The sequence below is a fragment of the Pavona decussata genome, unplaced genomic scaffold (genome assembly GCF_977016875.1).
Source record: "Pavona decussata unplaced genomic scaffold, jaPavDecu1.1 SCAFFOLD_8, whole genome shotgun sequence".
Classification (NCBI taxonomy): domain Eukaryota; kingdom Metazoa; phylum Cnidaria; class Anthozoa; order Scleractinia; family Agariciidae; genus Pavona; species Pavona decussata.
In genome coordinates this window covers 2892967-2904656 of record NW_028145431.1, presented here as the reverse complement: position 1 = coordinate 2904656, position 11690 = coordinate 2892967, and the positions used below count along the sequence as shown (strand labels likewise).

At 38.9% G+C, this 11690-nt stretch overlaps 2 protein-coding genes across 5 annotated transcripts in view; one reads left to right on the top strand and one right to left on the bottom strand.

Annotated features, from left to right (window-relative positions):
- Positions 1-1631: 1631 nt before the first annotated feature.
- Positions 1632-4485, top strand: LOC146488950 (potassium voltage-gated channel subfamily A member 2-like). Its single transcript, XM_085115004.1, has 2 exons — positions 1632-3141; positions 4000-4485. The coding sequence occupies exons 1-2, from the start codon at positions 1899-1901 to the stop codon at positions 4155-4157; spliced, it is 1401 nt and encodes a 466-aa protein (XP_084971130.1). The 5' UTR covers positions 1632-1898; the 3' UTR covers positions 4158-4485.
- The window catches only part of LOC146488949 (uncharacterized), a 37969-nt gene continuing 30588 nt past the window's right edge, over positions 4310-11690 (bottom strand). For 3 of the 4 annotated variants that reach the window (XM_085114940.1, XM_085114958.1, XM_085114950.1), the window contains 11 exons: positions 10673-10855; positions 9812-9871; positions 9452-9509; positions 9219-9363; positions 9014-9104; positions 8733-8915; positions 8089-8148; positions 7699-7742; positions 7256-7391; positions 6611-6721; positions 4310-5791 (listed from right to left, as the gene is read on the bottom strand). In XM_085114940.1, coding sequence (XP_084971066.1) covers positions 5675-5791; positions 6611-6721; positions 7256-7391; positions 7699-7742; positions 8089-8148; positions 8733-8915; positions 9014-9104; positions 9219-9363; positions 9452-9509; positions 9812-9871; positions 10673-10855 — 1188 coding nt within the window. In that variant the 3' untranslated portion in view covers positions 4310-5674. The remainder of the gene's footprint in view (positions 5792-6610; positions 6722-7255; positions 7392-7698; positions 7743-8088; positions 8149-8732; positions 8916-9013; positions 9105-9218; positions 9364-9451; positions 9510-9811; positions 9872-10672; positions 10856-11690) is intronic. The other variant, XR_014865702.1, reaches the window with a different exon arrangement.

Genomic DNA, 11690 nt, shown 5'->3' with positions numbered 1-11690 from the left:
TCCCTCAACAGAGAGCCTGTAACAGGCTAGGCTAGGCATCTCATCGCTGAATAATAGGTGGTGTCAGTCAAGTTAGAGTCTGGCGGCATCGGAATGTAAACTGACTATCACAAAAGCTGGTCTTTCAGCGCATGTTAAACCACAAAGACCCCTTATCAGCATAAATAAATTATGTCTCTTTATTGCATTCCTTTGTATAGATATGGCGTTTAGAAATTTACCACGTTTGGGGTGAGCACCCATCGCGCTGGGAAGCAGTGGACGTTAAGATGTATTCACAACAAGCCTTTTTACTAATGATTTTTCGAGAAGTTTGTCATTTTGATGTAGTGTTGGCCTTTGCAGCAGTATCTTACACAGGCTATTACAGGCTCTCAAAAACGCGTTTTACTTTAAGGCGGGGGTACATCCGAATTTGAGTGAAATTTGAAGAGGTTTTAAGAATGAATAGAAGAAAGAAAATGATTTTTGGAACACTAACAGACAGTTGATACCCACGCAAGAGCACCCCGGGTTTCTAGTGGACTAACTTGGCATCCGTCTATTAATTATTTACTACAAATTCTAATTTTAAAACTTCACTAAATTTTCAATATTTCTTATTTCTCTTAATTTTACTACTCTTTTGAGAAAAACTATCTCCTCCCAAATATACCTAAAAATCACCCAAAAATTTACAAAACACCCCAAAACATTGATTTGTGTAATGAGCCTAGGGTTTTTGTATTGCTTGAAACGCGAACGAGATATTTCCGTTGAACTGATTTCAAGCGGCGTGAAAACGGCTTTCAGGTGTACCCCCGCCTTAAATTTCGCGCCGTCTTCTGAATTTAGTCGTTCGCCGGCGCGGCTCCACTATCTGGATTCCCTCTGACGAAGGGCTAACGCTCGAAACGTCAGCGCTTGAATCTTTCAACGGTGGTCAATTTACCTTATCTCTGTCGACTACCAAACATTCGTTTCCACTCTCCCACGGATACAGCCGCACTATCCGAAGCCTGGAGTTCTTCCCACGAAACTACTGAGAAATGTCTTTGTGTAGCTCAGTAGATACACAAAGAAAACAGTTTGAAACCATGAGCCCACCCGGATCAAATATTTGTTCAATTCCATTTACGAGAACTTTAAATTGGTCATTTCGCGGTTTTTGTGTTTGCTTTGCGAATGACATGAAATGGCTGAATAAATGTTTCACGAGTTACAGTACAATAGGCCATGAAGAACAAGAAAAAACATTGCGTCATACTTCGCTTTTTTAACAAACAGATTTGAACAAAGCGATTTGTTTAGTGGCCGGCGTTCTCTAAGAATTTCATGAAGTGATCACATGTCGAGCAAGATCACAGCAATCTGTACTTAATTATTTTTTCTTTCAAGGTCTATTAAGGTCTCGATCAACCCATTATATGTATTGTCTGCAGGAAGTTTAAAGTAATCTTATTGAAAACGCATACCAATAAACAAATTTTATTCATATCAGTCAGCCATACAATCACGTAAAAGATCTGTAACAAGATTGAAAGAGACCTTAAGATCATTGAACCTGATAAAATAGATTCAGCAAAACAAAAGTTGTGTTGCTGTTCGTTGTTTTTCCAACTCGGCCTCAAATTAAGGGAGAAATAAGAGGAAATCTATATGTTTGCTGTGATTTAAAATGTGATGAAAACTATCTGCAGCTGTTTTAGCTTAGTTTGTTACCACAAAAAGGAAACAGATTGATCTAGTCGACCTTGACAACCGGAACGACAGCTCTTGTCTAGCTGATCATAAATTGCCCCGAGAGGTTAAACTGAGATATGACGCACGGAGTGCGCGTATTTCAGCGCGTATCTTAATTGAGTATGTCTAAACTCGACGAAAACTGATTCAGACAGCGTATTCTGTACGTTCAAATCATGCTTCAATATCACGGAAAACCCGGAGATTTAAACTCGAATAAATACGTACGCTCATCAACCAGCTATCACAGAGGAACAGTCGCTTTGATTCCCCCGGAGAGGGAAAGACGAGCGCGGTCTTCTACTGAATCAGCATGTCAGCTAATGAGATCTAAAACACTGGTGCGCAGTGGAGAAAAGATACAGATTAACGTCAGTGGGAAAAGGTATCAGTTGACTTCCACACAGTTGCAGAAATTTCCTAAAAGTTTACTGAGCGATCCGAATAGACGACAGCATTACTACGATGCAGAGAACAAGGAAATATTCTTCGACAGGAATCGAACGGCGTTTGAATGCGTCTTCAACTTCTATATCACTCAAGGAAGGCTGGTTTTTCCCAAGAGAGCTTTATATGAGAGGCTTATAGCAGAGGAGTTGCATTTTTTCGGTGTCTATGACTACTTGAGTTCATACGACAAAAAATACAACTTGCCAGTTCCAAGAAGATTGCAGGGAAAGAAACATGCTATTCCAGGGAGGATTTATCAGAGGGTGATCTGGGAAATGTGCGAAATACCCGATTCAAGCAACTTGGCACGCATTTTAAATTTGTTTTCACTTCTCGTAACGATGTTTGTTGTCATACTGGCGTGCGTTGAAACTTTGCCAAGCATGAAAAGTTTCTGGAATTCTGCGGGACGGGACGTCTTTAACAATGCAACAAACTACAGCGTTTTTCAACCAAAACAGAACAACACGATCTCTTACAAGAGTGCAAATATCACAACTCATTTTATCATTAAAGCTGAACAATTTTGTATTCTCTGGTTCACAGTAGAGCTTGTAGTACGCTTCATGGTTGCTCCTGAAAAACGCAAGTTTTTACTGCGAGTTTTAAACATTATAGACATCGCAGCGATAATTCCTTTCTACGTCTCACTACTTGCATCAGGAAGTTACAGACTGCCTGTTTATATCCTCAAAATTCTACGCTTTTCGAGGATTTTCCAAATCTTGAAAATCTCACGTTTTTATTCAAAGATAAAAATTGTCGGTAAAACTGCCAAAGCTTGCATTCACGATCTCTGGACCATGATGTTTCTAACTTTGATCGGCACAGTGTTATTTGGCAGTACAGTGTATTACTGTGAACAGTGGGATAAAGATACTGTATTTCACAGCATCCCTGACGCGTGTTGGTGGGCTGTGGTAACGATAAGTACCTTGGGTTATGGCGATATGGTCCCTAAAACATTAGGTAAGTTGGCTTAGTCTTCCAGCCGTTTGCTTTCGGAGTTAATTTAGAATTTCCTCTACATAAATATTTGTCTTCGAACTCAAACTACTTCACAAACTTTCTGTTTTTAAATTTGTATTAATGACAAAAAGTGATTTTGCTGGAGTCCAACAGACCCTGTCAAGGCCTTCCTTATTCTTACTAATTTTCGCGCGTGCTTAATTTCGCGAAAATTCGGGAGCTGAATTTCGCGAGTATTAATTTTTGCGATTGTAAGAAAAATTAGAGCAAAGGCGTACTAAATTTCGCGATTTTTTGTTTTATGAGCTGCGGGTACTTGTCACAAAGAAATTAAGGAGTTACTTGAAGGGTACAAAGGTCTGGTTCAACTTGATCTAATTAACTACAAGGAGCCTGCAGAGGTTTTGGCCGAGTTACAAGCTGAAGTTAGCAGGGAATCGCAGGATGGTTGCTAGTTGAAAACAACAACGGAAAGATGTTTTCAAGGACAGAAAGTTACAGTTTTAGTTAAGAACAATTCACCACAAGGCCCGGTTAACTCACAGAAGATTTAAAATTCTTATCGTTTTGTTCATGAGATGGTATTAAAGTTCGCGTGTTTAAATTTCGCGCAATCTTTCTTTTCGCGCGAAAATTATAGAATAAGGGGGCTTTGCGTCACTTCGCGCTTGGCGCCGGTCCCACGTTTGCCCGGGATGTTTCCCGCGTTTGGCACAGGTTTCATGTTTTCCCGCGCTTGATGGTTGTACAGTTGTTTCATGAGGCCTGTAATGTACTCGGGAATGGTTTGACTTCAAGGCTTTGTATGAGAGAGAGAGGCTCCGGCTTTTAATTTATCCTTCCTTTCTTTCTTCGCAGCTGGCAAGATCGTGGGTGGAGTCTGCTCGATTTCAGGTGTAGTACTTATCACGCCACTGCTGCCAATCATTTACAACAAGTTTGACCGGTTCCAAAAACTGGAAGAAAACAAGACAGAAGCGCGATACCGGTATCGACCGAGTATCAAGCTGAAATGACTTCGTTTATCAGAAGAGGATAGGTTTCGGGAATTGTCTGGCAAAACCCGTTCTTCACTGCCAGGTATACCAGTGATGGTTTTCTACCTTTGATTTTCAAACCGGGCGCCCACTAAAAACGCATCGAGACGAAGCCCTTTCAGGAGACCGTTAGATTACTGATAAAACACTTTATTCATGACCCAACAATTTGCTGATTTTCTATTAGTCATTTCTTTTAAAACTATTTTACAAATGTGTTAGAGCAATTAAATAAGTTACAAAATCATCTCGATATTCTGGGTATTTCTACTTACTCAATCAGTTAAATAAAACTCTAACCAATGAATACAGGTGCCTCTTTCCCTTCCTGCCAAACGCTCGCAGCGGTATTTAGCAAAGGATGCGGCTGTATTCACACTATAAAAAACCAAGCTCCTCAAACTTCAATTTTTCAATTTTCTTGGTGTGATATCAAAAATTAATCGGTAGTAAGAATTGCTTTTGAAAGAAATCTAATGTGCAGGAGGAATTTCAGATTCTCGATGGCCATGCACTCAGAAAAAGTCTAAGAACACTGAAATTGGGAGGCTATTTCCATTTAGCCAAAATTTTCGGTTAGAAAGTTCTGGAAATTTCCGTGTCAAATGGAAAGGTTTTTTTTCCTTCGTTCCAAACTTGCGATCTCATTGGTAGAATAAAAAAAATAAGATGCGCCAAAAAGTTCAGGATTTCCACCGTTGAAATATCCTGTGACAAGAAGGTATTTTTTTCTCTATAATTGAAGTCATTAAAGAATGTTCAAGAAATTAAAAGATCTACAAAATAAATAGTCAAAACTATATTATTTAAATATCTAACATCTGAAAAAATCAACTCTTAAAATACAAACAATCTTAGCAAATAGAAATACGGTGAAAATAAATATCAAAATAAAACGAATCATTTCTTCAAAAGTTTTAAGGCCTCCATAGGAGGCAATTTGCGTTTTAGTACATTTCTTTCTGAGAGCAAATATTGGGAAGGGCAATCTTGGAGAACGAAGTTTTTTGGTCAGGAAAAGTGACAGCTGAATTACAACCAACCTCAATGTTAGCATAGCTGTACGTATGAAAGCTTTTTGATAAAAACTATGACAAAAGAAGCCGTGTAAAATTTCCTTGTCCTTAAGGAAACTAGAAGATAATGACATCTTTTCCTCATTTGACGATGTTGTAGTCGGTTTTGCAGAGAACAGCCAAGCAATGCGCCAAAACTAACAGCGCACGTGCAGAGCATGACACGCCCTCGTGTCCTCGTGTATGGTTTACTGATGTTACACGGGACAATTTATCACGACGACATTTAACGCAACATAGCGCGCGGACAACTTTTAACGCAACACGACACCATTACAGACTACTTCGTTAAAAGTTGTCGCACTGCGTTATACGATAACAATTTTTAATGCACCAAGTTTGCGCTAAAAATCGCCCCGTTTAATATCAGCTTGTGATTTTGATTATGAAGCTTTAGAAAACAAGATTTTACTCCAAGGACTAAGATTCGTTGTATTTCTGCATCCATAACCTGAAAATCTTCTTGGTTTTATATATCTGCCATTCTTTAAGCAAACGACGGTTGACCAGTGTCAACTGATACCAAGCCATAAAAACCTGTGGACACAATAAATTTAGGTTATCGGGGTACTCAGGTTTATAAGTGACCGGATATGCGTATGAGGTCAAATTTTTTGAGCCAAACAAGTTCTATTTGGCTGAAACTAGACCCCAAACGACCGTTTTTCCTCCGCACCTGTCACAACTTTGGGAAGACTCCAATCATTCCTTCACCGCGGGGAGTAAACTTTTTTTTTCTCAAAAGACGGGAACGCACAAAATGAAAGCCACATTGCTTCATAACGAAGAAAACGAAATATCGCAAGTTAAATTATCATGCGTGATTTAATAGCGCTGTAGCAGAAATCTCCTTGTCATTTGCATCTAATGCAATTGTTTGACATAAATTCGACACCTCTAGGGCACGCTTCAGTTTATCACCCGGAAAAAAAGTCCGTGCCAAAATTATTTTCCAACAAAACCGCCAGAAATTCCTCAGTTAAAAACGTGCCCATAGCGCCAGTTCCAATCCTTCCCCACCCCTCCCCCCCAAAAAAATGGCCCTCACACCTTCCTTTCACTAATATACCTGAGTACCCATCCTGGGTTAGACTGCAAGCAGTCGTACTTTTTCCCTCAGCTCATGCGCGCAAAGTGTGGGAAAATTATGCAAATTAGAAAAGTTAACGAGGGGGGATTGGGGAGAGGAAGGAAAAACTACGACTCTTTCTTCTTCCCTCCCTCTGCGCCCGCGAGCCGCTCGCTAGATCCATCGCGCGCTACAGAAATTAGGAAAAGAAATAGACTGCTATAGCGGTTTAATCCTGAGTTTAAACTAACAACTAATGTTAACATATTTTAGGAGATTTATCTCACCTCAGACAGCTGCTTCTTCTCCTCGTGTTTCATCATCATTTGAGAAACTCTCTTCCTTATCAACTGGTGACGCCACTTCGTCCAGAACTTCTCGTAGACACGACGATCAACCTAAACAAGAAAAAAGAAAAAAAATTCTTGTTCGAAAGGAAATACTACGTTTGGTTTGTACCTAATAATACATTGACATGAAGTGTTTTAAGTGGACATAGCTTTCAGCCGGTCAAGAAATTCGCGAGCTCGGCCAATAAACCATTTTAATAGTTATGAAAATTATACGCATTGCGGATGAAAGATTAGATAGAAGAAGATTCTCACAGTTATTTACACAACCAGACTGTTGCGAAAAAAAAAAAAAAAACCCTGAAAAAAATTCAGGCTTGAACGAGATTTGAACCCAAGATCTCTAACATGCCAGTGCAGTGCAGTGTTTGCAATGGAGGTTCTGACGGGAGAAGAAATTAATAAGTATTTGCATGTGAAAAAATTCTTCCTCTTAAGCCTAGCATATAATTTAGGTCCAGTTCAATAAGGAAGATACGAAAGCGATCTGTTTTTCGCAATCATACTTTCAACCAAAGCGGTTGTTACGTCCGCACCGACAATTTTAAAAGAAACGTGAAATACAAAGCACGGGATTCTCACCATTTCTGAGGCGATGGTGTTGAGCGAGATTCTCTTTTTCCACATAATGAAGTGCTTTTTCACAATCCTCTTCTCCTTTTCCTTGCTGTGTAACTCCAGTTTGACGTCATGTAGCCAGGCACGGAAGCATATTTTGCTGAAAAGGAAAAAAAAATCAAGCAAACAGTGATTTAAGGGAACTCCTTTGAATTTCCAACATTTTAACATATCTATTCACGAAGGAAGGTCTTGCCATGCAGTAATAGGCAAATGTTAAAGGAGTTTGAGAAAACAAGGAAATAGTACCTTGCGAATCACTTCCTTGAAATGCCCGATAAAGGCACAATTATTCTTGTCGCCACTGATAAATTGCAATATATACCATCGCCTAGGTCAATAATTGCTTATTTTTACTACGTCATTAAATAGTCCTAATCAAAAGGAGAACTGTAGTTCATATTTACCTCAGAGTTTTCTGGTAATGATCGTCGGCAATTTCTTCATGTTGCTGTAAGATAAAGCACAAACAAAAATCAACATCAAGACCGAGAGAAAATTAACCGTTTCAGCACGTGTCAAATAAGAAGAATATAAACGAAATAACGCTAGCGAGGTCTGAAATTGTACAGTTTAAGACATGGTTTTCCAAAAGTACTTGCTGTGCTCAGTTATTTTGTTACCAACAAGGAAATATACCCCGACCATTAAACCAATGACGGCACCATTCTCATAGCCAATCTGACCCAAGTGATTTTCCCGCAGTTTTCATAGGTTGCATGAGAAGCGGCAATTTCTATGTGAGTTCATTTCCACGGAGCAGAAACAACGACAATTTTCGTGGCAAGAAACTTTACCTTTTCCTTTTCTTTATCAGCCAGCTTTTGCTCTGTCTTTGCCTTCCACTCTGCGAAAAACTGCGGAAAAAAAAATTCAGTCTTAGGATTTATTCATCTCCAGTTTTACTTTTATGTTAAATTAATAGAAATCGAAATGTTAGATCGGTTTTCAGCTGCGTGTCGTAACACCAAAACCAAAGTAATTATTCTGGCCAATCACAGCAGACGTAAACAATGCAATGAACCAATCAGAATTCAAAGGAAATACATGCAACCGGCGCCAAGCGCGGGAAAACGCGTGGAGTGAGGCACGATGGAGCCTCTTCTTTGAGTTTTGCTTTATTCCATATTAAAAAAAGAAAAACCTTTTCCTCTTTAAGAAAAGCGGATAAACGAACAGCTTATGAAAACAGCAAGGACGAGTTGCATAAAACTTAACGGCGGGCGTAAATGCTATCGTCAGACGTTAAAATTCTGAATGTGACTGGCCTAAAGGTCTGGCGTTAGCAGTTACGCCCGACGTCAAATTTTATGCAACTCACCCCAGGTGCTCATAACAAATGCTCTTGAAAACATCGGATAAAACTACTCCCCAGCCAGCCCCTTCCCCCGGCACGTCCGATGTCAAAGAGTGTAGCCAGACACAAATTTCTCCTCCCTACCTTAGATGTGACTGTCTTATTACAGTGCTTCTCTGCTCGGCTCTTCAGTGTAAATTTTTTCCATTCTCTCAAGCATCCCTGTTTCACCCGCCTATTGTGATGCACCATCTGTCCGTCTATCAGGTTTTTCTGTTTACAAGCAAGTTTCAGTGCATCCCGCCACTCGTAGAACATGCGAGAAACCTGGCAAAGCGTAAAACGAGATTAGAAATCATCGCTAGAATTCCCAAAAATGCACCTTCTTTCAATGCAAAGAGACGACAATCCGTCATTGATTCTACCTTCTTGATCATCAGTTGATCTTGGAAAGATTTTATCGTCTTGCGTTCATCAATCCTTTTCCTGGCAACTTTCCGCCATTCCAACAGCGATCTAGAAAATGGAGAGTAAAACTCCGCTCGTTACAAAACAATTAAAAACATAAAATCGGGTACAAGATCCACAAAAATATCCAAACCAAAAACGAAGAGTTAAGTATCAACTGACCTCTTCAGCACGGTTTTGTCGTGCAGTTCTTTCGCTCTCTGCATCTGACGAGTTTTCTCTGTCCACTGGTGAAAGTACGAATGCACAAGTCGCCGGCAATGTTGTGTCTGCAGATCATCTGCCATCTCAGCCTGTTTCTTAACCTCTGTAAAAAGAGAAGCAACAAGACTGGCATTTAGAACAACTGAAATAATTAACCCTAGTCTACTAGTCACCAGTGTATAGTAACTCACTGTATGTGAAATGTTTCCAATGGAGGCCAGCTTCCCGCGTTCTTCTTAGCAGTATTTTCTGTGAAATCCAAGAACACGAACGATATATAAGAATACTTGCCTTAGTTTTATAAATTAGCAGTTAAAAAAATCGGTTTAAAAAAATCTTTAACGTACAATTTGTTCTATTAACCAATCAGAACAAACGTGTCGTTTTCCAGCCAACCAGAGAACAACAGTGACAAGCCGCATGTTTTCCCGCGCTGTCTGATTGGTTGAATTCATTATTTAAGTTTGTTATGATTGGTCGCATGTGTTTTCGCATGTAATAACATTAACTTGATTCTATGATAGCAGTTAATTAACTCTTAGCCATCCTACCTCTTGCAGCTTTTCAGTTCCTTTTTTCGTGTACAACGCAAACCACCATCTTTGGAAACACTACAAAATAAAGGAAAACTGAATTTAACAAACGACAACATAATAATCTAATCATAAGGGCCCAGTTGCTCGAAGCATGGTTAGCGCTAACCTGGGCTTAATACCATAACAACCTATAGGTTTTAATACCTCTTAACCAATGGTTAGCGCTAACCATGCTTCGAGCAACTCAGCCAAGATGTTTAGCAGACTGCAATTTGAAAGCAGTGCTCCTCGTTACAAGCAACTTACTATTAACAGTTAAAACAGCTTTGCGCCAGTGTAGTAATTCCTGAAAGTAGCATATTAGGAAATGTAATTCACAACTCGACAATTCAACATTGAGCCGGCTGTTGTATCCTCAGCCAGGCCTGGGTTGTTCAAAGAGTGGAAAACTTTTTCCAGTGAATAAGTCGCTATCCGGCAAATAAAATGTATTGGTTGGAGTACATTTTATCCACCGGATAACGATTTGTCCACTAGATAAAGTTGTACGCTCTTTGAACAACCGGGCCAACGCCAACCATTTTGAAAGAAATTAAATAATCTACCATTTCAGCTATTTAATAAGTTTGTTATTCCAATCTCCTTTTCGAGACACAATTTGAATAATCGCAATCATAACTTACGCGATTTATCTTTTTTACCAAGACAAGTACTCCCTGTTAATATTTATTTTCCGTACATTCCAGTAAATACTTCAACTCTTACGAATCACCTATTACAAAATTGAGCTATTTAACATTTCTTAACTGCAATTTTATTCCTTAATCCGGCCGCTATCGAGATTAACAATGGAAAAAGTAACCATGGCAATTTTACCTTCGTAACAAGCTTTTTCTGGTAAGATTTTTCCGCCTTACATCTGAGCATAAATTTCATCCATCTTACAAGGCAGCGATTCAACAATTCAGCGTCCTTCTTCTGTAGGTGTTCTTCCAAGACTTCCAAGTTCCTCAAGTTTCTCTCAAAACTCTCTTTCCAAGTTTTAAACGAACTCGATAACTGAGGAAAACGATTGGCAAGACACGATTATTTATTTAGTCGGAATAGAAGCAATAAAAATGAGATTCGTTCTGTTATAATCTAAATTATTTATTTATGAAAATGTGGTTTTTGAGGATGCAAATACTGAATCTTTTTTCTATAATTACAACTTTAATTAATTGAATGGGACACTCGACACATCTCTATTGTGTGGCAATCGTTTGCTTGTTTCTAAGAACCAATGAAAAATTTGTTTATAATTTGCACCTTACCGCCTTACGATACCATCACTTACTCTCATTTCCGAGGAAATTCAGTTACAAGTTTTTTAAACTAATATAATGTGAGAAAATGTCAACTATTTGGCCAGTTAGGATTCGTTCACACTAATCCCAAGATTTTAGATAAAGGAAATTTCGTGTTGGAAACGCAACCAAACGTTTTTCGTTCATATTAGCGTTCTCACATCGTTATCACCCTCCGGAAAAAATTTAAAACGGATTTTTTTTTTGTCCCCTTCCGTCCGCAGTAAAAAAAAAAAACGTCTTTCGTAAACAGCAATGACTTGATAACAAAAGACGTTAACGTTTTCGAAAAGGTTCTTTTTCCCTGTCCCCACGAGCCAAGGAAAACGACGTTATAGAAAAATCCTCTGTGGATAGCGTTTTTAAAAAGTTAGAATTTAGCGAAACAAAATGCTATTTTACTGTGGACGGTCGGCCAAAACGAAAAAAAAAAAAAAAATTTCTAGTTATTATTTATATTATTATTTCTAGCTATTCTAGTTTTGAACGGTGATTTTCCGAAATGGTTAACATTTCCGCCAAGGGAAATTCGAGATTGCCAGAAAATG

Coding starts and splice junctions, on each gene's coding strand:
- LOC146488950 (XM_085115004.1), top strand. CDS start 1,899: ATGCTTCAATATCACGGAAAACCCGGAGATTTAAACTCGAATAAATAC. Junction 3,142..3,999: donor TATGGTCCCTAAAACATTAG/GTAAGTTGGCTT, acceptor CTTTCTTCGCAG/CTGGCAAGATCGTGGGTGGA.